The sequence below is a fragment of the Patiria miniata genome, unplaced genomic scaffold (assembly GCF_015706575.1).
Source record: "Patiria miniata isolate m_02_andy unplaced genomic scaffold, ASM1570657v1 HiC_scaffold_13, whole genome shotgun sequence".
Taxonomy (NCBI): domain Eukaryota; kingdom Metazoa; phylum Echinodermata; class Asteroidea; order Valvatida; family Asterinidae; genus Patiria; species Patiria miniata.
The window spans coordinates 16,962,766-16,990,045 of NW_024037051.1; the positions used below are offsets into that span (position 1 = coordinate 16,962,766).

The window sequence follows — 27,280 nt, forward strand, 5'->3', positions numbered from 1 at the left end:
CTGGACAAGCGGCTAGCCAGCAAAACAGCTCGCCATTCCAGCGTCTCAAAAATCGGGTACGTTCGCGGTCCAGTGGCATTGAAACGCCAGAGGCGTACGCGTTTCAATGGAACGTGCCGTGTACGATTGTTTTCCCCGTAGCTGGGTTGCTCAAAATGTCATGCATAATTCAGTTTTCCTAAACCATCATAGTCGGTTGAATGATGGTTCCAACAGTCAAACATCTGCCTGACGTTGAATACTGTTTAGGTCAAGGAACAAACGGAGTGCTTCACACACGTGTGCCGTAACAATAGCCACTGTGAAATGTTGTAATCGTTTTTACAAATAAAAGCAATTCCCTTATTGAAATTCGAAATCCCTCCCTCTACTATTAGCCCCCCCCCCCTCCAAAAAAGTCTTCGGTTTCTGGTAAGGAGTTTGCCCCAAAAGTGGTGCGGCGACGCGGCTTTTTTTCCCCCCTACTTTTTTTCCTTAAAATGTCGGCTGATGTTGCAGATGATGACGCTTCGACCCTCTTAAAACTCTCAAAAACACCTTCAGGGTGGAGCTTGAGGTGACCTCAGTCAGGCCATAAGGCTTGAGAATTTTGCACCCACTAACGATCTCGACCGACACGAACATTCTTCGGAAAATTTGGATAGTCAAGACAAAAAATCTGAGAAAACGGTAACGTCAGACCATACAGCGACATCGACATCGTGTCTGTGCTGCCAGTTTGGTCATTAGTCTGCTCCCTCACATATTGCGCTAATTAAAAAGCGTTTACAGGTTCCAGATACACGTCCATCGCTTCCACACAGACGTCTGGCTTCCACACACACAATCACAAAAATACAACACCGTCTGCAAACCTTGCCCGACTATTCCGTGCAAAATATATGGAAGCCCAGAAAGGCCACATGAAGCTTATACTCGATCGTAACCCCATCTAAAAACACGTTAAAATTGTGCAGCAGCAGGATTCCAGTCAAGCCAGTGAGTTTGGCGGTTTTGAGTCATCATCTTTCATTGAACCAAAAAAAAAAAAATTAAATTGCCGACGCGCATGACTAAGGCGACGCGCGCGCATACCAGAAACCGGAGCCTTTTTTTATGGGCCTTATCTACGATATTTTGTCGGGAGATTTCACTAAACCTAGTTCGTACTAGTGTTCAAGAAAATTTTTGTTCTTGCATGGTACAAACATGCCTTGTAATTGTAAACGTGAATACACAATCACGGTATAGCGATGTAAAGTTTGGGGCGAAATTTCACAACAGAAACTAACAATAGCCACTGCGTTTCGTAATCGATTTTTATAAAAAGAAATTCCCTTAATATATTTCGAAGTCCCTCCCTCTATCTTCGATATTTTGTTAGGAAAGTTCCCTTAATCTAGTACGTACTATAGGTTTTCCCGGACAATTTCGGAAAATGTGTACACGAATTTGTAAAAGAAGCATTTGTTTTCGTGCGAAATAGAATGAACGTTCCAAATCTCTGTTTCTATTTAACAAATGATAATTCTTTTTCCGTGAAAGTGCATTCAGTCGTAAAAAATCAGCGTACGATTTCCCGAATGTGCACTGCATTTAGTGTATTGTCATTTCATTTTAGCGCGAAATCGGAGGCACATCCGCAATCCTGTTTTCCTTTTAATTTATCATCAATCTTTTTCGCTAAATGTGCAGCCGATTTCCCTCGCAGTGTTATTTAACGTATGCCTGGTCAAGCATTGGAATTCATTTATGTGTTAAAGTAACAGTTGAGGAATGGTTGATTGAATGATTGAATTTTTGAATATTCAAAAAGTCCCCATGCAGATCCCATGTAACATGACACGTGATGTGTCCCTTTACCGTCTCAATAATATGGCTACAAGATTATTTTGAGTGATTTCATATTGGTCATATTAAATATCATTTTCACATTTCATTTGCCTACATTTCACATAGGCGTGTATATCAGAACAAACACATTAATGATCAATAAGGCATACATTGATTAATTAATGAATCATTAATTAATGAATCAAAGTTGTATCATGATTTGTATCGGCCTGAATAATTTATTTAAATTGAATGCCGAAAATGCGAATTTAAATTGTAACAAATGAAGAAGAATGTTCAATTCAGCCTGTGTCACAATAGACGATCGATTTTCTGCGAATTGGATTGCACATTCGTAATAATCGGCAACGCATACGCCAAACCGAAAACCTAATCACGTATTTATAATCCCTTAAATGAAACGTTATGCACATTCGTTCATTTGATTGATGCAAAATGACATCGAATGCTAGTTATTGCGAAAATGAAACCAGGATGTACGTCGTTTCTCAAACTCGGCGCCAAATTGAATTTATGTTTTACAAATTCAAACGCACATTTTCCGAAATTGTCCGGAAAAACCTATATTAAAAGTGTTATTAAAGACAAATATTGTTCTTGCACTAGCATACTTTAACGTGAATTATATAATCACCGTAGCGTAGCGATTGCATGTGATGATTAACTATAAAAAAAAAAAAAAAAAAAAAATAAAGAAAATATAAAATTAGGAAAAAAGTGAATTTGAACGTTATGAAATTTGGACTTTATTTCCCCTCTAAAAAAAATCCTCCGAAGCCTCAGGTTAGAAAAGGAATAAAAATCGGGTGCAAAACCGAGATTCGAACCCGCAACCTCCTTCCCTTTATCGACTGTGACACACTTCTCGCCAAAATGCGGGGAAACAAATAATTATATACCTGCGTGCGTATCATAAAAGTATTGTAGAGGGCGCTAAACAACCATGTATGCGGATGTCGTTTGGGAGAAAAAAAATCGCGGCCGGGCTACCTAAATTTCACCACAGACACGACATTTACATCATTAGATTACCAAGATTCCATTCACATCAACGTCCACACGTAACTCGTGTTGAACTATTTACCCAAACCTTCACAGGAATTTCACAATCACGTCCAAATATTATCTATAAATCCTCAAAAACAAGAACAACCTACCGTTTAGGTGACGCACGGGTTGCCGGGGATCGGGACGCCATTTTTCCTGACGCAATATGGGCAAATATTCGAAACTGGGCCATTATACGCGATATGCCGGGAACGTTCCGCTGGAACGCGCAGTATGGAATGCGTGTTCCCGGTGTCATACTAAAATCCGACTCCTATGATGAAAATAGGACCCCTTTTCCCTATTGTTGATTAATCCCTCACACGTGACAGGTCACTCTACTATAATTATATAGGCCTACAAATAGGCTATAATCACTCTTACGCATGCACGATACTACCAACGAGTCCATATTTCATGGAGTCGGAAGCATGCTACACCTGCTGTTCCGCTAGACCGTTCTCACAAGAGGGATTGTGCCGCCACGTTCCGACGGAACGGTCCTCTGTTCCCAATGTGGAACGCCGGAGCGTTCCAGTTCGGGATCGGAATCGGGTTCGTAAGTAAATACGTCATGTACACGCGCGCGCACAATACCACTGATTACTAGCGCCCATCGGATAAACGCTCGAGGTGCGTTAATTTCCGGTCTAATTCGCGCTATGCTACTCCGTGTGAAGTGTGCAAGGTTGAATTGAGATGACGTCACACTAATGAACCAAATATGCCGTTCCAATAAGAACGTTCCGAGCGTTCTGACTTATGAGACGTTTAGGCACGCACGTAATCCACTTCTTTCACCACGGAGGAAAACCTGCCTAAATTAAGTCACAGTTAGAGAAAATCTGCTTAACTATTAAACACGTAGAAACAACACACGCGTTTCATGAAGTCTTAGGCAAACAGATGTTTTCGTCACCGTAGTAATTAATTTTTGTCCTCATGGACTGCGACTTCATTAAGTATAAGCAAGGTTTGTGCCCCCCCCCCCTCCCACAAATGCCCAGTGTCCCTCACAAAAAAGCCCTGAAATATGCCACTTGCCATGGAAGTGTCTTTTATTAGTAGTGAAACAGAGGAGAAGTGAAGTTGAGTCTTTTTTATCGATCTAATCCCTTAATTTCCTTGACCCTATGACTTCATGAAATACGAATAAATTGAAAAGAAAAAAGAGGGCCCTCTAGCCTCAAATGAGTTCATATGATAAGGACCATAGAAGAAGAAAAGGGGACGCCTTAACAGCGCAGCGGCCATCTTAGAGGGCAATGCCTTAGTTTTAATGGGATATGCATGAGTGAACCTTTTGGGCATTCATTTTTGAGGAATTCAAGATGACAAAAGATGGCGTCTAAGAGGGTCGCTGCGCATAAGGTCTTATACATGGAATTTGCATCAAACAACTTGTCAAATCAGTTGAACTGAAGTTATTATCAGTGGCGTAGCCACCGGGGGGGGGGGGCGTGGGGGGGGGGCGACCGCCCCCCATGAAACCTTGTCGCCCCCCCCCCCCCCCCCCCCCAGTCGCCCCCCCACTGAGATTTTGAGTTTCTAAAAACATTATCAGTGATCTACATGACGCCATGGGCCCTATTATGTACTACACTGTATCTTTTGCTTAGAAAATATTGGTTAAAGTGGTCAGAAATTGCCTCAGATAGCACCACAGAGCATTTAGAATCCAACATTTTTCGGGGCCCTTAAGCGGGCCCCGAACCCGACGCCTATAGCTCAGAATACCGATAGCTGATTCACTGACTCCAACCTCGAAAACAATGTTCACAAACTTTTCTTATGTCTTTAGCTGAGAAAACCTCGAAAATTATGTTTAAATTATTATCTTTTGTGCTAAGATAATTATTGGTTAAAGTGGTAAGAAATTGCCTCAGATCACACCACAGAGCATCGAAAATCCAATTTTTTTCGGGGCCCTTAAGCGGGCCCCGAATCCCACGCCAATAGCTCAGAATACCGATAGCTGATTCAATTTCTCCAACCTCGAAAACGATGTTTAAATAATTGTTCTTTTGCCTAGAAAATATTAGTTAAAGCATGGAGGAAAGTCGTAAGAAATTGCTTCAAATCACACCACAGAACATCTAGAATCCAATTTTTTTCGGGGCCCTTAAGCGGGCCCCGAACCCCACGCCGTAAGGGCTTCGCGCTTACATCAGTTATGATCAAGGTATGTCCCCCCCCCCCCACTTTTGAGAAGCGCCCCCCCCACGAAATGTTGCAGCCCCCCCCCCCCAGCGCCCCCCCCCCCCCCCCCCCACTGAAAAATTCCTGGCTACGCCACTGGTTATTATACACCCAACATGAAAGCTACTGTACACACCATTTTGTCTATGTTTGTTGCGATAACGTCCACGCTCTTTTATTAGGTTCAATTACGCTTCGCAATCCTACTCAAGCACGTGATCTGTAATGCAAATGTTCATTTTCGCATTCCTATAATGGGTCATTTTGTTTGAATGAAAGAGGGCGCTATAACGAACCCGGGGCCACTATGGGCACAACCCGACGTGGATCCCCAACCTCGTTTCCTTGGTGTTGAGCAGTACGCTGCCACTACCTGCTGTATACGAGGTTGAAAATAAAGCAAGCCCTGGATTCGAGGTTGGTGGATCCCAGGTTATTGACGTTATTTTATTATTATTATTATTATTATTATTTTTTAAGATGAATTAAAGATAATCAATTGCTCAACATGATATTTTATTCGTCCAAACATGTGGCCCGTTACCATCAGTTACTTTGCTATCGGGCAAAATTGAAAATGCAGATGCAGCGCATTATTTTATTAGGTATTGAAAAAGTCACCTGTGTTCTGTTTGACAATTCCAACCCCCCCCCCCCCGAAAAATTTCAAAACCATTAACTGACATTCAGTGCACCAGTAAATCCTTGAAACATGATGATTCTTTGTTTTGTCTTAGGGAAATAAAATGTTCATTACATGTACTTAATTTAATTGGCTAACTTTAAGCTTAAGATACACTGCGTAATATACAAGCGGACTTGTCATGCAAATTCACATCAGTGTAAATTAATGTATACAAAGTGAATTCTTATACTGTTAACAAAAGCCGTGCTTTCTAAGACTAATGGTTGTTTTTGTTTGTACTGCATGAAACCAAAATTTACTTCTTATTACATTTTTCAAGTGCCATTTCTTTAACGAATTCGGATTAGTTGAGTGCAATATTAAAACTTGTAGCTATTCTACAGTGAAAATTTCAAAGTGCAGATTGTTAGACAAGCAAAATTATATTCTTACGAAAAAAAGAACATTTTCTACGGATTTCCTCACTCTAAATAAAATACACTTAAAACGAATACAATTATCGTTTATGAAACACACTGTTTAGCACCATTCTGAAGCTGTGGCAGTAGATTGTACAAAATTGCAATTGGATTACTTGCGACCATTTCACTGCAAGATACAGGCGAATTAAAGTCTCTAATTAGCAGAGAGACAAAGTAAAGCGCGCCTTATCTGTCAACAAATGTCTCTACTTCCATCTATTTGTTTCATATCAAAGTTATCATAATTACATTGGATACTATACTCACATATCACCCAAATTCAAACAAATTGTCGGTGCACAATCAAAGTCTTAAATCTGGCTTGATATTAAGAATCCAAAAAGTTTTATATACAACGGGTGAAATTGAAACTGAAGCTATCCTAGCATTTGACGTATTCCAGATATCCAGACTGCTTTTTGTTTTATTTCACAGGGATTTTGGAAAAGAAAAGTAGCAGTTTAACCTGCTTTGTTGTTGAGGTCTATATAAGGCTGATACGGGTACGGATTGACGAGCTGCTGAGCTCCGGGATAGTTGCAGTATTCGCAGTAGCCCGCATTACCTTGCGGGCCAGAGGGTCCGCGGCGTCCGGTAGCTCCGTTCGGTCCGCGTGGGCCCGGTGCGCCGTCCTTACCGTTCCGGCCAATCCCTGGGTCGCCCGGAAGACCTTTTTTTGTGAAAAAACAAAAATGAAACAAAGAGAGAATTGGTGGATCAAAATGCACGAAGGGAGCGGCGACGACTCCTTTTAAATGTTACAGGGGGAGAATAACATCTGGAAAATTAGGTATAGCTTTACCAACTATTGCGGGGATGTATTACACTGGTGTCCCCTGCCCAAGACATAATGGACAAACTCCCCTCACCCCACCCGATCACACATCCCGACATTGGTATCCTTGTGGAGACATCGCTTTGTTCTCGTGTACAAAAAGGTTAGAGGGTCGAAACATATTTTCCAAACGCTCCTATTTGAACTAGAATTACTTTCCTGGGTCAACATTTTGACCAAAATGTCCCTCGCATAACAGATTGTAATTTGCGGCAGAGAAGTACACCTTAGAAAATACTAGTTTTTAGTAAAATCAATCTATTTCGTGAAATGCTTGTGGAGACCTTTACATCTTTAGAATTTTCCTGTGGAGACCTTTTGTTCCGTATTATTCGCGGGTCTCCATAGGGTACAGTTTTGGAATCGCCCCTCCAGGTTCTCCACACAGGGCAATTTTTCATGGAGGTGCTAAGCCGAAAAAATTGCTTAGCCCATTTTTGTGTCAAGCAGACATCGAAAGAGTACCAGTTGAACAGCAATATACATGGCATGACATTGGTTGGTAACCCGTTCTTGCTTAGCAAATCTCACCTGTGCTTAGCAGAAATGGGGCTCAGCAGCGCCATAAAATTAGCCGACTGTCATTTCATATAAAAAGAGGTTTTCAATCCCTGCATGATTCAGCGGGGTTTCATATAAAATCCATCTTGTTTTTGTCGCCAAACTCTAAATTTGAACATCGTATCATCATCTCCTGTTTCTCTTGGTTTCCCGGACGTCCGAGCGACAGTTCACTTTTGAAAAACCCTTCCTAAGAATGGTTAATTAAAGTAATATAAAACTTACAATGAAGTCAATTTAATTAACCTTTACCTTGTAATCCCATGTGACCTGGGAAACCGCGGCTGCCATATCCTTTGTTGCCTTTGTCACCACGAGACCCGCGTGCACCTAAAAAAAACAATCCGGATTACATATATCAATATCAGTTTCAGCAAAGAAATTGAGTAGTTCTTCTCTTCCTTTAGCTTGCATTGCACAAGTTGCCTCAATACTGTAAAAAAGAATGCTTGCATACACTCTAAAATGCCTCTTGTTTGATTGACCCGGAATCCGGATTTTATATGGCCTAGTAGTACGTTTCAGGGTAAAAAAACGACACTTTTCAGGGTCAAAATAACACTTGTATGGATAATTTTCCTGGTCATTTTGACAAGGACACTGGCAAAAGTGTCATTTCTATAAAATGCCTCTTGCCAGATTTACCCAGTATCCGGGTTTAATTTAGTCAAGTACATTTCAGGATCAAAAAAGACACTTTTCCGGGTCAAACTGACACTTCTCTAGGTCATTTTCCGGGTCATGCGGACCAGGAGACCTTGGCAAAAAATGTTATTTCTCTAAAATGTCTCGTCAGCGTGATCCGGAATCCAGGTTTCGGCCTTGTACATTTCTGGGTCAAAAATGACGGTTTCAGTGTCAAAATGACACTTCTCTGGATAATTTTCCGGGTCATTTTGACCAAGACACCTTGGTAAAAGTGTCATTTCAGACCCAGAAAGATGTCATTTTTGGACCCTGAAAAGTACCAGGCCAAATAGAACCCGGATTCTGTGTCAATCTGCATGGCCAGGGACTTTTAAGAGTGTGTAATACTTGGCTTTTTGTGCTACAAACCTTGTGGGCCGTTGAGGCCTGGGTCACCCCGTACTCCTGGTCGTCCGGGCTGGCCCGGATCACCGGCTACACCCTTGCCTCCGGGGCTGCCATTCGGTCCGGGGGTACCTCTACTACCGGGATTACCTCGGAGTGTTCTCCCTGGAGGGCCCGGCGGGCCGGTCATTCGAGACGCGATGTTCTGCATTTGACCTTTTTTGGGGGAACAAAAATGCAGGAAAAGTGAAATTGAGCCCCTGTTTAATAGGTTTCGTGACTCATAATCAACGGGTCTGGGGTTCGAATCCAGCTGCTGGTTGTGTGTTGTGTCCTTGGGCAAGCCATTTCACCTCACTTGTCTCTCTCCACGAGCAGTACAAATGGTAACCGGCATCAGTTGGGGAGTAAAACGGGATGGACTCGCATACCATCCAGGGGGAACAGAAGATATTTTCATTGTCTCCAGAATGACTTTAGTTGCTAAAGGATTCTGAGACATCCAGAATTTCAAGAAATGCATTCGTCTTTTCAAAAGTTAAAATCTAGTTACGCTGATTTTGAATCCATGCAGCATTTACCATTCAAGATGTGAAATATGGATAATCTCGTTTGTGACCTTGCACCACGAAATGAGCATAAAGTTGGAAATTGCCATTTTGCAGGACAGTGTGGCCAAACCAAACTTTTTAAAGGTTGGTGAGATTTTTGTTTTCAGATGAACCTCAATCTGTAACTCTGTTTCAACCTTACCCGTTCTATTAGTTGACTATTCATTCACGGTAATACAACAGCGGGATTTTGAAATGACATTTTCTCATAAATTAGTTGTACAACTTCAATTTAGTTAGCAGTCTATATTCCCGATACTGAACTCATTCAGAATTAAAAAATAAAAATATCTCAGTTTTTTAAATTTTTATTGCTGCGGTTACATATTCGGAATTCAATACATTGCAGTAAAACAGTCCGTTAGATTGAACTGTTCAGCTATTAAAACAAGAAAAGCTGACAGTTTTCGAATTTTTGTCTTTGAATTATGTCTGAGAGGAGTACTCTTGTTTAAATATAAATGTTGCCATGGCGTTATATAAGACTTACTCTGAAGAACCTTCTCCACTATTTTAGCGATGTCATCCTCTGTTGGTGTGAGACCCTGAAAAAATACGAACACTTTTTGTTTACAACAAAGTCTTTTCTTATGACGGTTTCGTGTCTTTCACTAGACTAAAAAACCTGAGCCATCTCAATCCCAAACCCCAAAATATTGACTAATATCAGTCTTCACAAAAACAAACCTAAACGGTTAACAGGAATTAATCCGCTAAATGGTTTCTTTCAGTGATTGTTTTCAAAAATACAATGAGCAATGAGCTATCCGGTTTTTTTAAAACATGGAGATCAGTTGAAGGTGTCGAACTATGTTATAATGGTTAACCACAGTATTCGCTGGAAAGGGTTCCAAGATTCTTGACGGGAATCGTGACTTACGGGCTGGCCCGGTTCTCCCCTGTCTCCTTGGTAGCCACGTAGTCCCGCCTCGCCTTTGACTCCGGTTGCGCCGGTGGGTCCTTGCAAGCCGCGCGGACCGACTGGGCCGTTGGGGCCAGGATCCCCGCGAGACCCCTGCTGTCCGTCCTGGAAAGAACAAGAAAGAAAGACTTTCTAAGTGCATATTTGCCCTGAACAAGGCTAAAAAAATCACTCTAGGTACAAGCTACAAGAGAAATACGAAGAAGATTAAGTCCTCATGAAAACTGAAGGTAGGAATTAACATTCTTTTTTTTTAAGGAAGGAATTAGGTCGGATCATAGGTTGGAGCAACAAGCACCTGGCAAGGAATCCCAAAAAGATGTATGGTAAGAAACTCATGTTAACAAAATCTGGTTGTTCTTGAGTGCATAGTTGCCCTGAACACGGCTAAAAGCAACTCGGGTACAGGGATATAAGAGAAATAAAACGATGAATAAGCACTCAGGAAAAAAACTTGGAATTAACATTCCTCTTGAAATAGGTCAGATCATAGGTGGGAGGGAAACAAGCACCAGGCAAGGAGTTCCAATGAAATGCATGTTATCAAACTCAAGGTAACACTGTCAGAAGATTTATGCAAAACAAAAAAAAACATTTATTATTGACGAATTATTGGAATAGCTTGTTCAATGTTCATCTGTGTTTTCATGTTTCTTTAAATTATAAATGTTAAGCTTCATGTAAGCGATTGATGTTTCCAATTAACAAAATTCGCTGGAATACTCGGCCCGCGATGAATAACATATGAAATTACATAGGCCTATTTATTAATTACTAATTGATCAATGTCCACTGATAAAATTAATGTTAAATATTATATTTAATTCATATTTATCAATTTAATAAATGAATCGGCCTATATTAACCTATATCACCTGTAACACGAAGTTAGGCAATACTATATTGAAAGACCAAAGTAAAGCACAGTAATGTGAGTGTGTTTTTTTTAGTTCGAAATTCGTTTTCTTCCATATTACTCGTAGTCCAAGGCCATTTCATAAAAATCGTCTCCGGCTTTGGCTCCACACTCCAGATTCATGATTTGAGGCTCATTAGGTTTGGGATTACCGAACAGCAACTGATCATCTGCTGTAGTGTTTGCAGTTATTCCATTTGGGCCTACCATGAAGGTCACTACCGAAGCCGCAGACAAAACCGTGCTTTCCGAAACGGCCTAGTTTCTCTTTTTTTTCACACAACACTTTGAAAAGACATTATCATGTTGCGGCCTTGATTTGTTCCTATTCAAATCAACGTAACTAAAGCGAGGCTGGAAGGAAACATAGTCTGGTTCCTTTTTGCACTTAAAAAGTTATCATTCAGTACTGTTATTGGGTACGGGGCACATGACTAACATGGTGGCAGCATGATAAAGGTCTATTACTCACCAGTCCTGGCGGGCCTATCGGTCCAGGTTTACCCTCTTCTCCAGTGCGTCCCGTGTTACCTCTCGCCCCGTTCGGTCCTCGTGCCCCTTTCACTCCGAGATCGCCCCGTGGACCCTAACGAAACAATCGAAACAGTTTACTGTTTCTAAAGGGTGAGTAAAAAAAAACAACCGAAACCCAAATGTCGGGACTATTGTTCTAGTGAAGTTCTGCATGTAGCACTTTCAAAATCTAGGATATTAAAGTTCAATTTTTAGGCTTTCTTCTAGTACAAGATGCATTCAAATCACGAATGTACTTTTTAAGTTACGGAGTTTTAAACACAACCACCGTTTTAGAGTTCTGTCCACGGATCTTAAAAAAGGTGGTCTTTTAGCAAAACGAAAACATTTTGATACGATTTCGTTTTGCTGAAAGAACACTATTTGTAATCCGTGGACAGAATTAAAACGATTGTTGTGTTTAAAATTCCGTAACTTAAAAACTACATAAGTGATATGAATAATTCTTGTACGAAAAGAAAGCTTATGAATTGGGCTTTTATATCCTAGATTTTGAAAGTGCTACATGTAGAACTTCACCAAAACAATGGTCTCGAATTTTGGTGTTTTTTTTTTACCTACCCTGTATTTCTAAAAAGTAATTAATTATAACGTCCTGAATTCTTTCTTAATTAATTTCGATCGAAAGGACAGATTCCAGCAGCAAACTTTAAATTGATGAAATTTAGCGTCGGGGATATGTCAATACAACATATCGTATCTTGTAACGAAGAAATCGGCACTCCAAGTAGTCTCCCTCAACTCTCCCGTCCTTACCGTTGAGGGGGTACTTGTGCATGGAGCCCATTTACCCGTGGTACAAAACTTACAGAATGATGATATTAAATTATTCATGGTAAAAACAGTTAACTTCACACTGTGCGTCCACAATGCGAGAAAACTGCAAAGTTTCGTCGCACAGTGCAAATAAAATCCTACCCGTACACGGCAAGGTTTAAAGGAAGGCCCACATCGGATGATTTCATGTTTGTGCACTGTTGTTTCGTTTGAAGCAACAACATTGTTCAAAGTCTTAGGAAGGGTGCATAACAACTAACTGCTTGAAGTTTCAGCTTAGTTGATCATATACATTTTTGTGAGAACAGAAAAAACGTATGCACAATTTATGTGGCCTCGTAACTGGATTCCGTTGCCGACGCACGTAAAACTGTGCTCTTATTTAAATGTTTTCTTCCGAATGACAATAATTCCATGGGGTATTTGGTACCAGTCCTATCTTCACTTTGAGCAAGAATTTCCATGTTAAATCAGTTGGTACGTTGTCAGGTAATTGCAAATTTTCCTAGGTGCCTTTACGGATGTAGACCTTTCCCCACAATGCCCTGCGGCTGAAGCGTGATTAACGCCCTCAAGAGTAGGTTTTCGGCCTAGTAAAACAGCCTTACCTGTGGGCCCATGATACCCATAGATCCTTTCAAGCCTGGTGGGCCAACGATACCCGGATCGCCATCTCTACCCTGTGAGAAAATAAACCACAGTTTTAAAAAGTAATAATCCGTTGTGATGTATTATTTTGCGATACGTCGTTAATGTACAACATATGCCTACAACTATTTCTTCAATGTCAATCTGGTTTTTGTTCGATTCCTGGTTTATCAACTATCTTATGACTTATATAACACTGACATTTTGCTTGAACACATTAACTTATAGGCGCCGGACTATTTAGGGTGGAAAACAATCACTCTGTTAGATTGAACGAGCTTTAAAAACATTATTGCAGTGGAAACTCGGTTTGAATGAAGCTGACCCCAAACGTCTTGTCCTTAGTCTCAGTTCGGCTAATGGAAAAAAAAATAACATTTCATGTTTACTAACGCATCTCTTAGGAAAAACTATATTTATTTGACTACCTAAAACTTATCGATTGAAGTCTTTCTTCCTCTTTTAAAAATTGCAGTCCTGGTTAGTGGCTCTGTGAGCTTTACCAGTAGTACCGGTACGCACTCACCTTAGGTCCCGGCCGTCCCCTGGCGCCCTGTATGCCGGGCTGACCCCGTTCTCCCTTCGGCCCCTCTGGTCCAAAAATACCAGTCTGTCCTTTCGGTCCTGGTTCACCCTATAAAAATGAGGCGAGCAAATTCAATTTCAATTCAAGAACATCAATTTCCAACAAAACCAAAAAAAAAATATCAGGACATCGAGTCATACTATATGATGGAGGCATGATTTGAAAAAGCCGAAGCTTGTGTGGGCATGCCTGACATTGATAAAACTGAAAAACAAAACTGAAAAAAAACCACTGACAATATTAAAGAACTTACAGAAAGACAGACGAAACAATTGGCAAGTACAAGCGAACACAAACAACAACCAAAAGATAGACTGACGAACAAATGACATAGAACAAGGGTCAATTAATTATCAAATTATCACTACACAGCTGCTAAATGAGGGATGACTGAGCAAAACGCGCACACCAGCATGCATTTGCACACAAATACCGCGTCATGGAACAAGAATGATCCTAACTGTTGAATGGCATTTCCCATTCCCCATGGACGAACGGGACTTCTGGAGCCCCGGCGTGAATGGGAGCAATTAACGAATAGCACGTGATGTGAGTCCCACCAATCACATGACAAGTATCTGTATGTCAGTTATATAATGTTTGATACCAACTAGCTGGTCTTTATCAACCGTTTAAAACCGGCCACGTGACGGGCCCTCGACCAATAGAAATGGGTAAACTGTCTTAGGTATTTATGAATGCATTGTCATGAAAGAAACACCTTTTTTATATGTTATGTCTGCAACCCTTATGCATGGAAAAGAAGTTTTTGTCTGGGGCTACTTTTTTACCCTGGACATAGACTGGATCCCGGTCACGATAGTATCGATTATGATAAGGAGGCGGTACCCAGTCTTGAGACCTGCATTACTGTTGAACCGCAAGTTATTCGAAATGTATACGGTATTTAGGCCTAGCTATTCCATAACTTAACTTTGGTTGATATTTTTCGTGTGATGTCTCATTAAAATGTAATAAACTTTTTTGTATTGCTAAAAAAATATAGCCATTAAAAAAAAAATCTTATTTTCGGTGAGAAACTCAAAAATAGCCCGGATATTACATCATTAATTTGACTTACGGGAGGTCCCTTTTCTCCGATGCTTCCTGTGTCACCTTTGCGGCCAGGGTTCCCGGATTGCCCCTCATCACCAGGGTCACCAATAGGTCCAGGCATTCCCTGACAAAGAAAATAAACGAGATGGAAAGTTACTTGAAAATGCACCTTTAAAACAATCAATCTGTAAGTTTAACGCAAAAAATCTTTCAGTGCACCACCGAATTTTTCGAATGAAGAGTCAACTTAAAATAAAGACACCAGTTTCCGCAATCTACAAAGCATAAGGTATTCAACTTTGCACCGAGGTCCAATATTAAAATTATACCTCTGTCAGGTCAATAAACACGGTGTTCAATTGTCTCGGTAGAACAATGTCCTATAATATTATTGTCCCCGCGGCCCGGGCAAGATATTTTACCGGTAACCATGGTTGCTCTGAATTGACGTCTTAGTGACGTCACGATTGCCACCAGACGATGAGTAAGTACTATCTTTCGCTTCGATCATGGTTTATTTCTTTCTTACCATGGGTCCGGCCAGTCCACGTTCCCCTGGCAAGCCGTCGTCTCCCCTGTCTCCTTTCTGCCCGTCAATCCCGTCCGTGCCTCGTGGTCCGGGGTTCCCAGAACTTCCCTAAATGGGACGAAACAAATTCTTTTTAGGTACCGTACCACTACACTCTAAAAACTCCCCTGTAGATCTAACCCGGAAACCGGGCTTTATTTGACCTGTATAATTTTAAGGCCAAACTGACACTTTCGGCAAGGTTTTGCGTCAATCGACTCTTTTTGTATGATTTTCGGGTCAAATTTAATGACCCGAATTATGAACATAATCAACAGAAGTGCCATATTGACTCGGAAGACAAGTTTTTGACCCTGACAAATAGCAGGTCACATTAAATCTGACCCGGCACTTTGTTGGAGTATAGTGGAAAGTTACTTTATTTAACATTTCTCAATTTTCAGCTTTCAGATAAAAGTCTAATCCTTTGTCGTAACAATGTATTTTTTTGTTTGCATTTTTTTACACAATATTATTTGTTATTATCATTCAATACTTCCCCAGTTTCATCTTTCGACACATAACGAAACGCAAATGTATCCTGATGTCACGACACCTAAAGAAAATTGCTATCTGGTATAACTTAAATATCCCTTACCTTAGCTCCTTTCACGCCCAAGAGGCCCGGTGCACCTGTACTGCCGGTAGGACCCTGTTTAGGAGATAAAATGAGTAAAAGAGGTTGCTTAATTTTGAAAAGAAGGTTAATGCAGAAAATGAACACTAACTCACGAGGCATTTTTGCTACAGGAATATTTTTGAAGTCCTCCCGAAATATAACAATGTTAGGAAACAAACGTACGGCTTCAATCTTTTTGTATTGGAACTTCCGACGAGCATCAAGCTATATTCTACCCAAATATTTTTTATTGCCCACCCGATTTTAGTTAGTTTATATATAAATATTCCTGTTTTAATATGTTAAAGCGATTGTGGATTTTATATGGGTTATGTAACCTTTTCCACAACCCGCGACAGAAATGTCGTAGTAAATAAATATAATATATATAAATATAAGCCTCATTTGAGTAGAAGTGGCTGCACTCTAAAAAGTAAATCGCAACATTTTACGCAGAATGCGGGTTCCTTTTGGCTAATACTCTTCAGGATCAAAATGACCTCTTTCCAAGGTTTCGTGGTCAAATCGACCAGGAAAATGACCGAGAGATGCGTCACTATGACGGGAAAGAGTCATTTGGACCGTGAAATGTAGCGGGTCAAGTACGACCCAAAGGGTGACAATTCACATTTTTGAAAATTCACTCCCACCGACTGTAACTAGAAACTAGACGTTTTAGAGTGTAACTCATTCAATCAAAAAGATCGAGTTTTCACTCGAGCTTCGACTGTAGTGATTCTTTTTTCAGAGTATTTCAATCTAAAATAAGAGTGATTTTCTTATAACTGCGGCCATACAGACAGGGGCGAACTGGAAAAAAAGGCTACACAATTTTGTATACTGGCGTACGGGCATACGCTTTCCAGTCGGTATAGCGATCAGTGGTGCACACTCCATGAGTCCTTCACTGGCTCCCCTAAGTAGACCATATACCGCCCTCTACAGCTTCAGCAGGTAGCCAAAGAATGATGTGAATATACTTACTGGTGGTCCAGGATTCCCAGTTGGTCCTGTGGCGCCCCGCGGTCCATCGTTACCCTTGTTGGCAAAACAAATACGATATTGCAAAGAATTAGATTGCCAGGCTAAAGTTAAGACAGGGAAGGAAATTTCTACGAATAAACCATATACAGGGTGAGTAAAAAAAACAACGAAACCCAAATATCGGGACCATTGTTTTAGTGAAGTTATGTATGTACTTTCAATATCTAAGATATGAAATCCCAATTCATAACCTTTCTTTTAGTACAAGATTAATTCAACTAAGTCATGTAATTTTCAAGTTACGGAATTTAAAACACAACCACCGTTTTAAAGTTCTGTCCACGGATCACAAAAAGGTAAGTGTTCTTTCAGCAAAACGAAAACAAAGCATATAGGGATGTGTGTAGATAAGAACACACATTTTTTTTTGGCGTCTTAAAAAAAGTCAGTTAATACAGTAAAGTCTGAACTTCACTCCCCCCCCCTCCCGCATAAGAAGCTGGCGGTCAGCATTAACATGTACGTTGATTTTCCAATGCAGCAGAAACCAACGATTAGCATTGTATAATTCAAAACCTAAGGTGTTCTACATTTCAAACCCATGAGGTATCTGTACTGAGCTACTCGTCCAATAAAATGTTTGGAAAATTCAAACACTAACCACCTTATCGCATTGTGTTTTAAACTGTTTTAACATATTAAACTGTCTTCTTGTCAGCTAAAATGAATGCTGTGTTTAAGTGTCTCGGTTTTTCAAAGTCCCCGTGTCCCCTGGCAAGATAATTTACATGTATTAACACTACAGTTGGTGCAGTGCACTCACCCTCGGTCCGATTGTACCCGGCGGTCCCTGTATTCCAGCTGGGCCTTGTACACCCTGAAAGTCAAAGTATTATTTCAAGGATATTCATACTACATTGATAGTATATCATTACATTAATTGGCGTAGAAAGCAAGCCAGAGTTACAATAACAGTGTTATACTATTTTATGAGTTCTAAAGACGCAACTTTGGCCACTGATTATTCAATTATTGTACTGATAATGCAATACAAATATGTGAAATACCCCTTTCTTTCTTTTTTACAAAAATTACATATGAAATAAAATATCTCTCGCACTTGAAAAAAGTCAAGGAAGGATTTTATTGATATTAACACAAGGCTTCTATTACATGAAATCTCCAAGTCAGCAATTATGGCCCCTCCACATAATTTGGTCAGGCAATAAATATATTGACATTGTGATACTGTCTACATGAAATATCACAGAAAGCCCTTATTGCCCCTGAACATTAATTAATCACAGATTGATTATACTGCATATTTTACTATCAACTATGAAACACGTACTTGTTCTCCTTTGTCACCACGTGGTCCTGAGGATCCTGATAGTCCCTGACTTCCCTGAAACAAAATGTACATTTTAACCGTGTAGTTCATGATACTTAATATTGAATATAGATGAGACTTCAATACACGTAACTTGCAGGTAAGATTTTCTCAAGAAGTAACTCTCGATCTTGTAAGCTTCATATATCGAAAATAGCCACCACAATGAATAAAAAAAAAAAATTATGTAGCATTCTTATAGATTAAAATGTGTTTCTTGCGTTCGCCTCTGACACCAAAAAGGATTAACTACATTTACAAAAATGTTCCTCTTTCTGGCGGGAAATAAATAAATTCTGAAAAGAGGCTTTTTATTTCCCTTTCGCTGTCATCAAGCAAACTTACCGAGCCTCCAGTTTCGCCCGTCTTTCCTGGTGGGCCTTGGGGTCCGTCGTCTCCCTGTAATAAAAAAAAAGATCACCGTGTTACGAAAACAAAACTAGGTAAAGTCTAGTAAAAGCTGGTCCCAGAGTGCACAAACTGTATTTAGTTGATTCAGAATGGCTATTCACTGGAAGTTCGTCATTTTAGTAATGGCTGGATCTCTTTATGGGCCTGTTTTAGCTCATTCATTGGCATTAAAGGGTAATCCTATACGATAGCACTGCCCGACTTACAAGTGACAGTCAGTCAGTCACTATTAGTCGGACAGTCAGTCTGTCAGTCAGTCAGATACAAAGAGAACACTGGGCTGGCCCTCTTGGACCAGCAACAATTCCGAAAGATCTCTCCATTTTAGTTCAAATCGCAAAGGAATGAAGTCATAATGTGGCAAAGGAATAGTTTCGTTGCCAATTATAACAATGATTGGGTGTTTACTTTCGTAGATTTAAGGCACTCTCCCGAAGACGGTCAGAGCATACTGACCGGAATGTCAAGTTTACACCTGTGGTTCTTTTCAGAACAATTCTCTTAGTTTGAGAAATTATTACCACATGGTGTTTCCGCGAACGTTTCATTCATGAGTATTTCCACCATGCAGAGCCTCAAATCTTACTTAATATTGATACAATATTATGCAATCAAAATCTGTGGAGTCTTTAGTTTGACTGTACCTTGGGTCCACGTGGTCCCGGTCTACCAATATCGCCTCTGGATCCTGTCTCGCCCTGTTCATCAATAAAATGGATGTTTACTGTCAAATATTTGTTTTAATTTGTTTTGTTTTTTTTTCTTTTTTTTTTACAGTTTCCCCGTTTGTGTGTGTGTGTGTTTTGGTTTAACATTATTAAAGAAAAAATTTAAACATGCAGAAAAACAGTAAGTTTCTGTTACTCCTCAACACAGAAAAAGTGCGGGCAACTTTCAAATATAGTGGCTTTACAGTGGTATATATATCACTTGATAGTTGGACAGTAACGGACTAGGTCGATGTTAAAAATACGTTTTATTAAAGCTCCATCTTATCTCATTGAAGCTAAAGTTAAGAAGAATCCACTTTGTACAAGATTTTTTGGTAAAAAAGGTGGGGGAACTCTGTATTTTTTTCTGAAATCAATTGTTCAGCACCTGTGGTCCTTGCACACCGCGAATTCCTTGAGGGCCAGGTGGTCCGGGGGGTCCCTGAAACAGTCCCAAAGAAAATTATTAATTGTTATTTGCTGTTTATTTGTTTTCTTCCATTTAAACACAACATTGCTTTCATGTATTCGTGACGATGTACCTCAGCAGTTAAATTCAAAACTGGAAGATCGTTCACTGCGAGAAACAAATGTATGGTAACCATTTTGTACAGCAATTTTCAATTTTAAAGCAGTAAAGCAAAGTGAATATCTTATTCTATAAAAGAACACAAGAATAACAAGGATTCAAAGTTATATTTGCATAATTGTACAAGAACATTATCATATGATATACAATGGGAGAACTGCAAAAGAAACATGTTAACAAACAACATCAACAAAAAGTTGCCGTTGATAAAGTTTAGTAAGTGTCAAATTAGAAAAAAAATAACTAAACGGTGACGGTAGGGGATTTGTTTCTACGGACTCCATGGACTAGCGGTAGTAGATTATTTTTGGTGTAGGCTAGAAGTGGTCCTTAAAATGAGACTACTGGTAAACGTGGAGGTAATTATGGTAAACTGGTAAACGTAGAGGTAATGATGGTAAAGTGTATAACGTAAAGGTAATGATCTGGTAAACTGGTAAAAGTGGAGGTAATGATAGTAAAGTGGTAAACGTGGAGGTAATGATAATAGTAAACTGGTAAACGTGGAGGTAATGGGAGTAAACTGGTAAATGTGGCGGTAATGATGGTAAACTGGTAACCGGTAATGATGGTGGTGTTAAAGATGATTATGAAAATGATGATGGTGTTTTTATTGGGTTGGACTAGAGTTTGCAAAACTTGGATACACTAAATGATAAAGTTCTATTCGGACATGAAATATGTGAATGTGGCTCAGGAAGGGAATTGATCACACGTATGTGGTTTTAGGTTAACAAAGAATTAGTGGTGTAATGGTGTGCGAAATGGTAACTAATTTGGTGTTCATGTTCAATCTATGCATGGTTGGTTCAAGAAATCACAACTTCAGAAGTCGCAGAGTTCTCTGGAATCTTCATGTGTCGTACTCTACTGTACACTGGTAAACAAGTTTCTAAGGAATAAAAAACTACACCAGATATGAGAGTTTCTTCCGTGTAGGATGATGATGATGAAGTGGAATCATGAAGTGATGAATGATACGGGGTCAATCTAAGGTCATTCCAGGTCATGACATCGGGTGAAAGGTCAAACGATGACGTCATTCAAACAGTATACTGACCACAATAGTCGTCGGCTCCTGGGTAAACTCACTTCCCGAGCTCTGAACAAGTAAAAACAACCGACACAGCAGCGTTTTTAACAAACAGGAACATTAAATTTAAAAAGGAATATTTACCACAATGTTTGGCGTAGGATTTGGTTCGCTTGGACCTTCAGCCTATGCTCAGATATAAAGAGTAACAAAGCAAAATACAATGATATTCAAACGCACTGAACAAAATAGTACCAAAATTAATGTGTTTCCCCCCTAAAATAGGCTCAAATATCTATTATCGATATTTGATACAAAATACTTCCGTTGTAGCGTGAATATCCGACTCCATGAAATGTGGACTCATTGGTAGTACTGCGCACGCGTGAGTACAATACTATACTATTTTTAGGATCGTTTCGGGAGAGTGACCTGTCACGTGCGAGGGATCAACCAATAATAGGGAAATAGGGGTCCCATTTTCATAGGAGTCGGATTTTCATGTGACACCGTCATTGCTATGTCATGGGTAGTGCATGGGCTATGTAAAACGTCGTACTGGGCCGATATCTCAAGTCGATGGCGTGACCTTGACCAAAAAAATCTTCAGACTATGAGGAAAGGGTGCTTTTTTAAAACTGATTTTTGGTTTCAAAAATTGTATATTATTTTTAAAATCCATACAGGCAGCCGAAGCTTGGCAGTGCAATTTCTCTTTTGATCAAGCCCTATGCAGAGGGATATTTCTCTTTTTCCATCTTGGCAAACTATTCTTTAACGATACCAATTTGCAGGTTTGACAAAATGATGTTACTCAATACCACCGCAAAAGAAACAAACCCTTCAAAAACTTAAAAACTAACAGATGATCATATTGAAATTAGCCAGATATTTTTTTTTTTGTGGCGTTAACTATGCCAAATTTGCTCTAGCAATTTGATGCTGGACTGTTTGAGAGGATTTTAATATCTTCGGCGCTGAAAAGTCCTAAACTTGCCAATTACAAGAAACCAATCGATCTGAAACACTTTTTCTCGACAAAATATTAAATTTCTTCCGAACAGTTTTGCGCAAACTGCTTGACAATTCGACTGAATCAATTCGTAACTGTAGCGCTGACAGAACGTCAAAGTTTTTTCCCCAAATTACGCAAGTCCCATACTATTGTGAAGAAATAGTGAGAGAATTATTCTCACAATATTAAGGCCTATATCACAATTTAAAAAAGGTTATATTTGACGTAATGTTCGAGTATCCGACGGAATGTTGGTATCTTACGGGTCTACCAGGAGGACCGGGCGGTCCTTGTGGTCCCATGGGGCCTTGAACGCCTTGAATACCCGGGGCACCGTCTTGAGCGTCCAGACCCTGCAAGCCAAAGTAAGACAAACGTCATCGAGACTCTGAACATTCCGAACAATGCAATTCATTCCGAACAATGCAATAAATTGGTGCTTATATATTGCTTTATACCAAAGGTCTCAAAACGCTTCCCATAACACCCGTTAGGGCCTATAAGTAAAATGATACTTACTGGTGCTCCTTGGGGTCCACGCGGCCCACGTGGACCAATGCGGCCATTTTCACCCTATAAATAGTTGGGGGGAAAAGAGACGAAACTTAAAGATCAGATAGCTCGAAACCAACTAAACACATCACAAGCACGTCTGACAAATCTATTACCACCCAGTACAAGTCTTGATCTACTTGGATGAATGACTTTTTGTACACATTGTACACTTTTGTACATTGTTGCTTCCTTGAAATAACAATGCCGATTTATAACATGCAGAATGCAAAACGCCTTATTTATACCGCATACACTTAGTGTAAGGAGAACATGTTGAAATATGCATTCCATTATTGGTCACCAATTTGTTTTAGTGTGAATGTTGTCGAAGTTAAGTTTTGGAGATTGATTTACGCAGAGACGCCCATCACCTAACAATGCCCCATTTAAAGGCCACTCAAGATACTGACAACACAAAGATGGTGTGACAAAAAGAAATCTAAGAAACAAAGCAAAAAACTTCAAGTATTGACGTTTCGCTGGAACTGGGACAGTTTCAACATGAAAACGGAATAGGCCTACACAATAGGAGTTCTCAAGGGTGAGTAAAAAAACGAAACCCGAATGTGGGGACTTTTGTTTGTGTGAACTGAGTTCTGCATGTAACACTTTGAAAATCTAGGATATGAAAGCCCAATTCATCAGCTTTCTTTGAGTACAAGAATCATTCAAATCGCTAATGTACTTTTCAATTTGCAGAATTTATAACACAACCACCGTTTTAAAATTCTGTCCACGACCACGGATCACAATAAAAGTGTGCGTTCTTTCAGTAAAACGAAAACAAATCGCATGTGATTTTTTTTCGTTTTGCTGTAAGAACAGTTACCTTTATGAGATCCGTGTCCAGAGCTTAAATATGTTTGTTGTGTTTAAAATTCAGTAACATGAAAATTACATGAGTGATTTGAATAATTTTAGTACTAAACGAATGCTTATGAATTTGGCTTTTATATCCTAGATTTTGAAATTGCTACATGCAGAACGTCAATAAAACAATGGTCCCGACATTTGGGGTTCGTTTTTTAATGACTCACCCTGTAAAGTGGCGCAGGGCATGCACAGAAACTGGATAAATACTTCCTATAATTTGTTTTAGGAACAATGACTTTATATTTATATGGATGTGAATAGATAGAGAAGCGTGTAGTGCGCCGGCCACAGCTAGCTACAGGACGGTTAGGAGGAACAACCAGAGAAAGATGGATTATTTACCGGAACTCCATTCAAACCCGGCAGGCCTGGCGAACCGGTTTCTCCCTTCAGTAAACCAAGCTGGTTAACCAGATCCTGAGAAAGGAAAAAAAACAAATCTTAATTCACAATTGTTAAATGTGTTCACTCTCAAAACAATTATCCCTGTAGGTCCTGGAGCTCAAACTCTTCTCACATCCCACTCATATTCTTGCAACAAAACAATTTTTAAAAATGCAGGCGCAGTTCCAGTGTCGGACGTCCATTTACATTTTGGTAAATTCAATAATGTGCTTAGATTTACTTATATTCACGAAGTGGATTTAATTCTGATAAAACGTATAAGTTAGTTAGTACAATGATTTAAAAAAAGGAAATTATCCATCAAATTTTTGGCTGTAATAGAAATCGGTTCAAAACACCATTACGTCTAACATACTCGGACAAGTTGATTTTTTTCTGAACTCGTTAATAATTTTTTTTCTAAGTTGCTAGTAACAGCCATACTCTTGAACACTGTTAAAAAAATAAACTATATTTCAATAAAAATAAAGTTTAAAGTAAATCAAAGTGTTGTCTGACATGAAACAATATTTATATACTACGGTGCGATATTATGAAATTTAAAGATTTTTGATGGTTTTTAAGATAATATGAATATAGTATATATTTTTTACTCTCTAAGTATACAAATATATATTTTATCATCAACAAACATATTTTCTTTGCTGTTTTGTTAATGAACCAGTTGATTCTAATACTATTTATTAATAGAAGGTATAGGGTTATTTGTTGGGACCGCAATAGAAATAAGTTGTAAAAACGTGTTTGCGTTATCCCTGCTTTTTCCACTGAATGGGGAACTCTTTATGTTTTTTATTATTTACAGTTCTAGATAATTGTTTTCATGTTAAATCTTAACTAATATGTATCATTATTATGTGGAAGTTCCGAATAAATCACATCAAATCAAATCAAATACAGATGATAAGCTTCAAAATGGTGTACAAGTTTCATATGTGTCTTTTGAACCATTCTAAAATGTTGGCATTGAGGTTTATAATTCTGTGGCATTGCCCGTGTAATGGTAAGAACAAATAAGGCAACCCCGATTCTTTTGTTTATTTATTTTTGTGTAAGATTATAATTAATTTATTGTCTATCATTCATTTTGTTTGTTCATTTATTCGTTACTGTTAACTTGTGTTAGTTTTTTTGTTTTTCATTATTTATTTGATCAGCCGAATCATCTGTTTATTGATATATTTGTCTTCGATTATGTTTTTACTTGAACATTTATGCATGGTTTTGATTTTTGACTAGTTGCATGACTTATTCATTTATGACATTATCTATTTTGTTTATCTTTCCCTCAATATTTGTTTTCATCCCATGTGTATTGTATTCATGTTTGTCCGATTGTTAGTCTTTATATGTTGAGTTGTCATTTCTGTTTTTTTTTTATCAAGGCATCTCCATATAAGCCCCCGGCTTCGGAAGTTGCCTCCAAATTACCCATTAATTTACTGTTCTTTCATTCTTATCTATCTATAATCTGAACAATATTATTTTATAACTTCACTTTGTAACATTGCTTTCCAAGCATTGTGGCATTATGGAAATAATTGTTGATTGAACTGAATTGAATTTAATATCAAATTGAAGCATTTAGTCTTAACTGTGTGCAACTGGAGGTAAGTCAAAATACCTTTATATCTAGTCACAGTTACAGCTAACAGAAATTTGGCCAAAAGCCAAAAGGTGGGCGTGTTATTTCGTAGCGACTGAATTTCCAGTCAGTATACCAAAGGACTTGTGAAGCTAGTCAGCATACAAGCTGCGTATGATAACTTAGAGAATCAACAAAGTGTTAATGTTAGAGGTAACACCAAGGGAATGAACGCCATAGTTTACCTCGATGTTGCCGAAATCTCCAGCGGGTCCCTGCGGTCCCTGTGGGCCGGGGAAGCCTGGTTGACCCTATAAAGAAAAATCAAGACTATGAATATAACACCGCAGTGTTAAATTAACACTAACTAGTATCTACATATTACACGATGTTAAAGGCACATTAGCATCATCTGCATTTAACCCAAAAGTAACCCAGCGAGTTTTTATCAAAAAGCTTAATTGGATGAAGATGGTATACTGGTACTAAACACCCCGTGAAATCATTCCGTCTGGTCTGGCTCGCTGTCATTTTGAAAAAAAATCAGCAAATGTAGGTGATTTCCATAAATCAAGGGTGGATCGGGGGGGGGGGGGAGCAACGGGGACCATAGCCCCCTAAACGATCCCCATTTTTTGTTAGTGACGTCGCTATAAAGGCAGGCACTGCGTACACCACCATCTTTTCCTCCAGAGCATTTAGAAACAACACAATTTTCGGAACCCCAAGCCGTAACTTTTTGGACCCACTTTTTGGGGGGCCAATTTGTTTTGGGCCCCCCCCCCCCAACAAAAATTGTGTTCTGGATCCGCCCTTGCCATAGATCAGTCAATTGACTGATTTTTAGAACAAAGAGTTTTATTGACGTTTTTATTTCATCACACCTTAGGCTACATATACCCGAAAAATTACGGAAATGTCTTCGAGCATTCCACAACTTCTTTAGCGTGGCTCAAAATATTAGGGTATGTTTAATCACACATTTTAAGTTATTCATCAGAGCAGACTGGTGTTAATTTTTAATGAACTTTTATTTTATTGCTTTCATTGCTCGCATGTCTTAAAATGAAGAGTTTTACCTCGCTTTCAATTTAATAAGGCCGACTCGCGAATAAAGCCTATGGGTTTTGAACTTTCTTCTTTGGGTTTTGAATGGTGTTATTATTGAAAACGAACAAAATGCATAAAAAAACGAACAGTTCTATATATGATCTTTAAGCGACACCATGCAATATGTTTTCAATATGACACGTTTTAAAGACCTGGTTCTTGCGCACCATAAAGAAAGTCAAACTAGTTGTTGAATTGTTTGTCCAACTTGTCAAAATATCTGTTTAATGTTTGAATTGTATACTTACCGGCTGACCAGTGGGCCCAGTAATCCCAGTGAAACCCGGTTCACCCTGCAATGTCCAGAAATATTTTAATATAATATCATTTTGTCGATTCGGTGCTAATTATACAATCTAGAAGCATCAATTGCAACATCGTTCTTCTATGGAAATGGCACACTGCTGGTCGAATTATCAACTGCCTACACTCTTTGGCAAACTCTTCCCAATAGTTTGACAGTTTTTACCCAATTGAACCAATATGAGGTAATTTCATACCAATGATTGGTAAATTACATTCCCCAACAGTGTTTTATCCAATCATTTTGACAGTGCAGTTGGGGAGACATTCAAATGTCTCCCTAGAGACGCCCAGTGTCTACCTATTGTCACATAATTTAGTAAAGCCTAGAAAGTGTTTCGCTGAGGTACAATTTGGAAGAATTATAGCCATTTTTTTTAATCAATCAGTTCTTATATAATTTGTCAAAGGTATAAATAATCAACTATCGGAAATAAGATGTTACAAAAGTCGTAATGTAGGCCTA

The 27,280-nt window shown here is 39.2% G+C and overlaps 1 protein-coding gene across 3 annotated transcripts in view; it reads right to left on the reverse strand.

The window, feature by feature from the left end:
* Positions 1–5,462: 5,462 nt before the first annotated feature.
* Positions 5,463–27,280, reverse strand: part of LOC119721426 (collagen alpha-1(I) chain-like) — a 44,636-nt gene continuing 22,818 nt past the window's right edge. For 2 of the 3 annotated variants that reach the window (XM_038191508.1, XM_038191510.1), the window contains exons 13-35: positions 26,760–26,804; positions 25,647–25,712; positions 23,754–23,828; positions 22,503–22,556; positions 22,247–22,336; positions 20,996–21,037; positions 19,735–19,788; positions 19,281–19,334; positions 18,571–18,624; positions 18,187–18,240; positions 17,659–17,712; positions 16,836–16,889; positions 15,831–15,884; positions 15,194–15,301; positions 14,690–14,788; positions 13,549–13,656; positions 12,983–13,054; positions 11,536–11,649; positions 10,106–10,252; positions 9,716–9,770; positions 8,639–8,830; positions 7,835–7,912; positions 5,463–6,856 (exon numbers count right to left, since the gene is read on the reverse strand). In XM_038191508.1, coding sequence (XP_038047436.1) covers positions 6,648–6,856; positions 7,835–7,912; positions 8,639–8,830; positions 9,716–9,770; positions 10,106–10,252; positions 11,536–11,649; positions 12,983–13,054; positions 13,549–13,656; positions 14,690–14,788; positions 15,194–15,301; positions 15,831–15,884; positions 16,836–16,889; positions 17,659–17,712; positions 18,187–18,240; positions 18,571–18,624; positions 19,281–19,334; positions 19,735–19,788; positions 20,996–21,037; positions 22,247–22,336; positions 22,503–22,556; positions 23,754–23,828; positions 25,647–25,712; positions 26,760–26,804 — 1,932 coding nt within the window. In that variant the 3' untranslated portion in view covers positions 5,463–6,647. Of the gene's footprint in view, positions 6,857–7,834; positions 7,913–8,638; positions 8,831–9,715; positions 9,771–10,105; positions 10,253–11,535; positions 11,650–12,982; positions 13,055–13,548; positions 13,657–14,689; positions 14,789–15,193; positions 15,302–15,830; positions 15,885–16,835; positions 16,890–17,658; positions 17,713–18,186; positions 18,241–18,570; positions 18,625–19,280; positions 19,335–19,734; positions 19,789–20,995; positions 21,038–21,112; positions 21,155–22,246; positions 22,337–22,502; positions 22,557–23,753; positions 23,829–25,646; positions 25,713–26,759; positions 26,805–27,280 lie in introns of all 3 variants that reach the window. The other variant, XM_038191509.1, reaches the window with a different exon arrangement.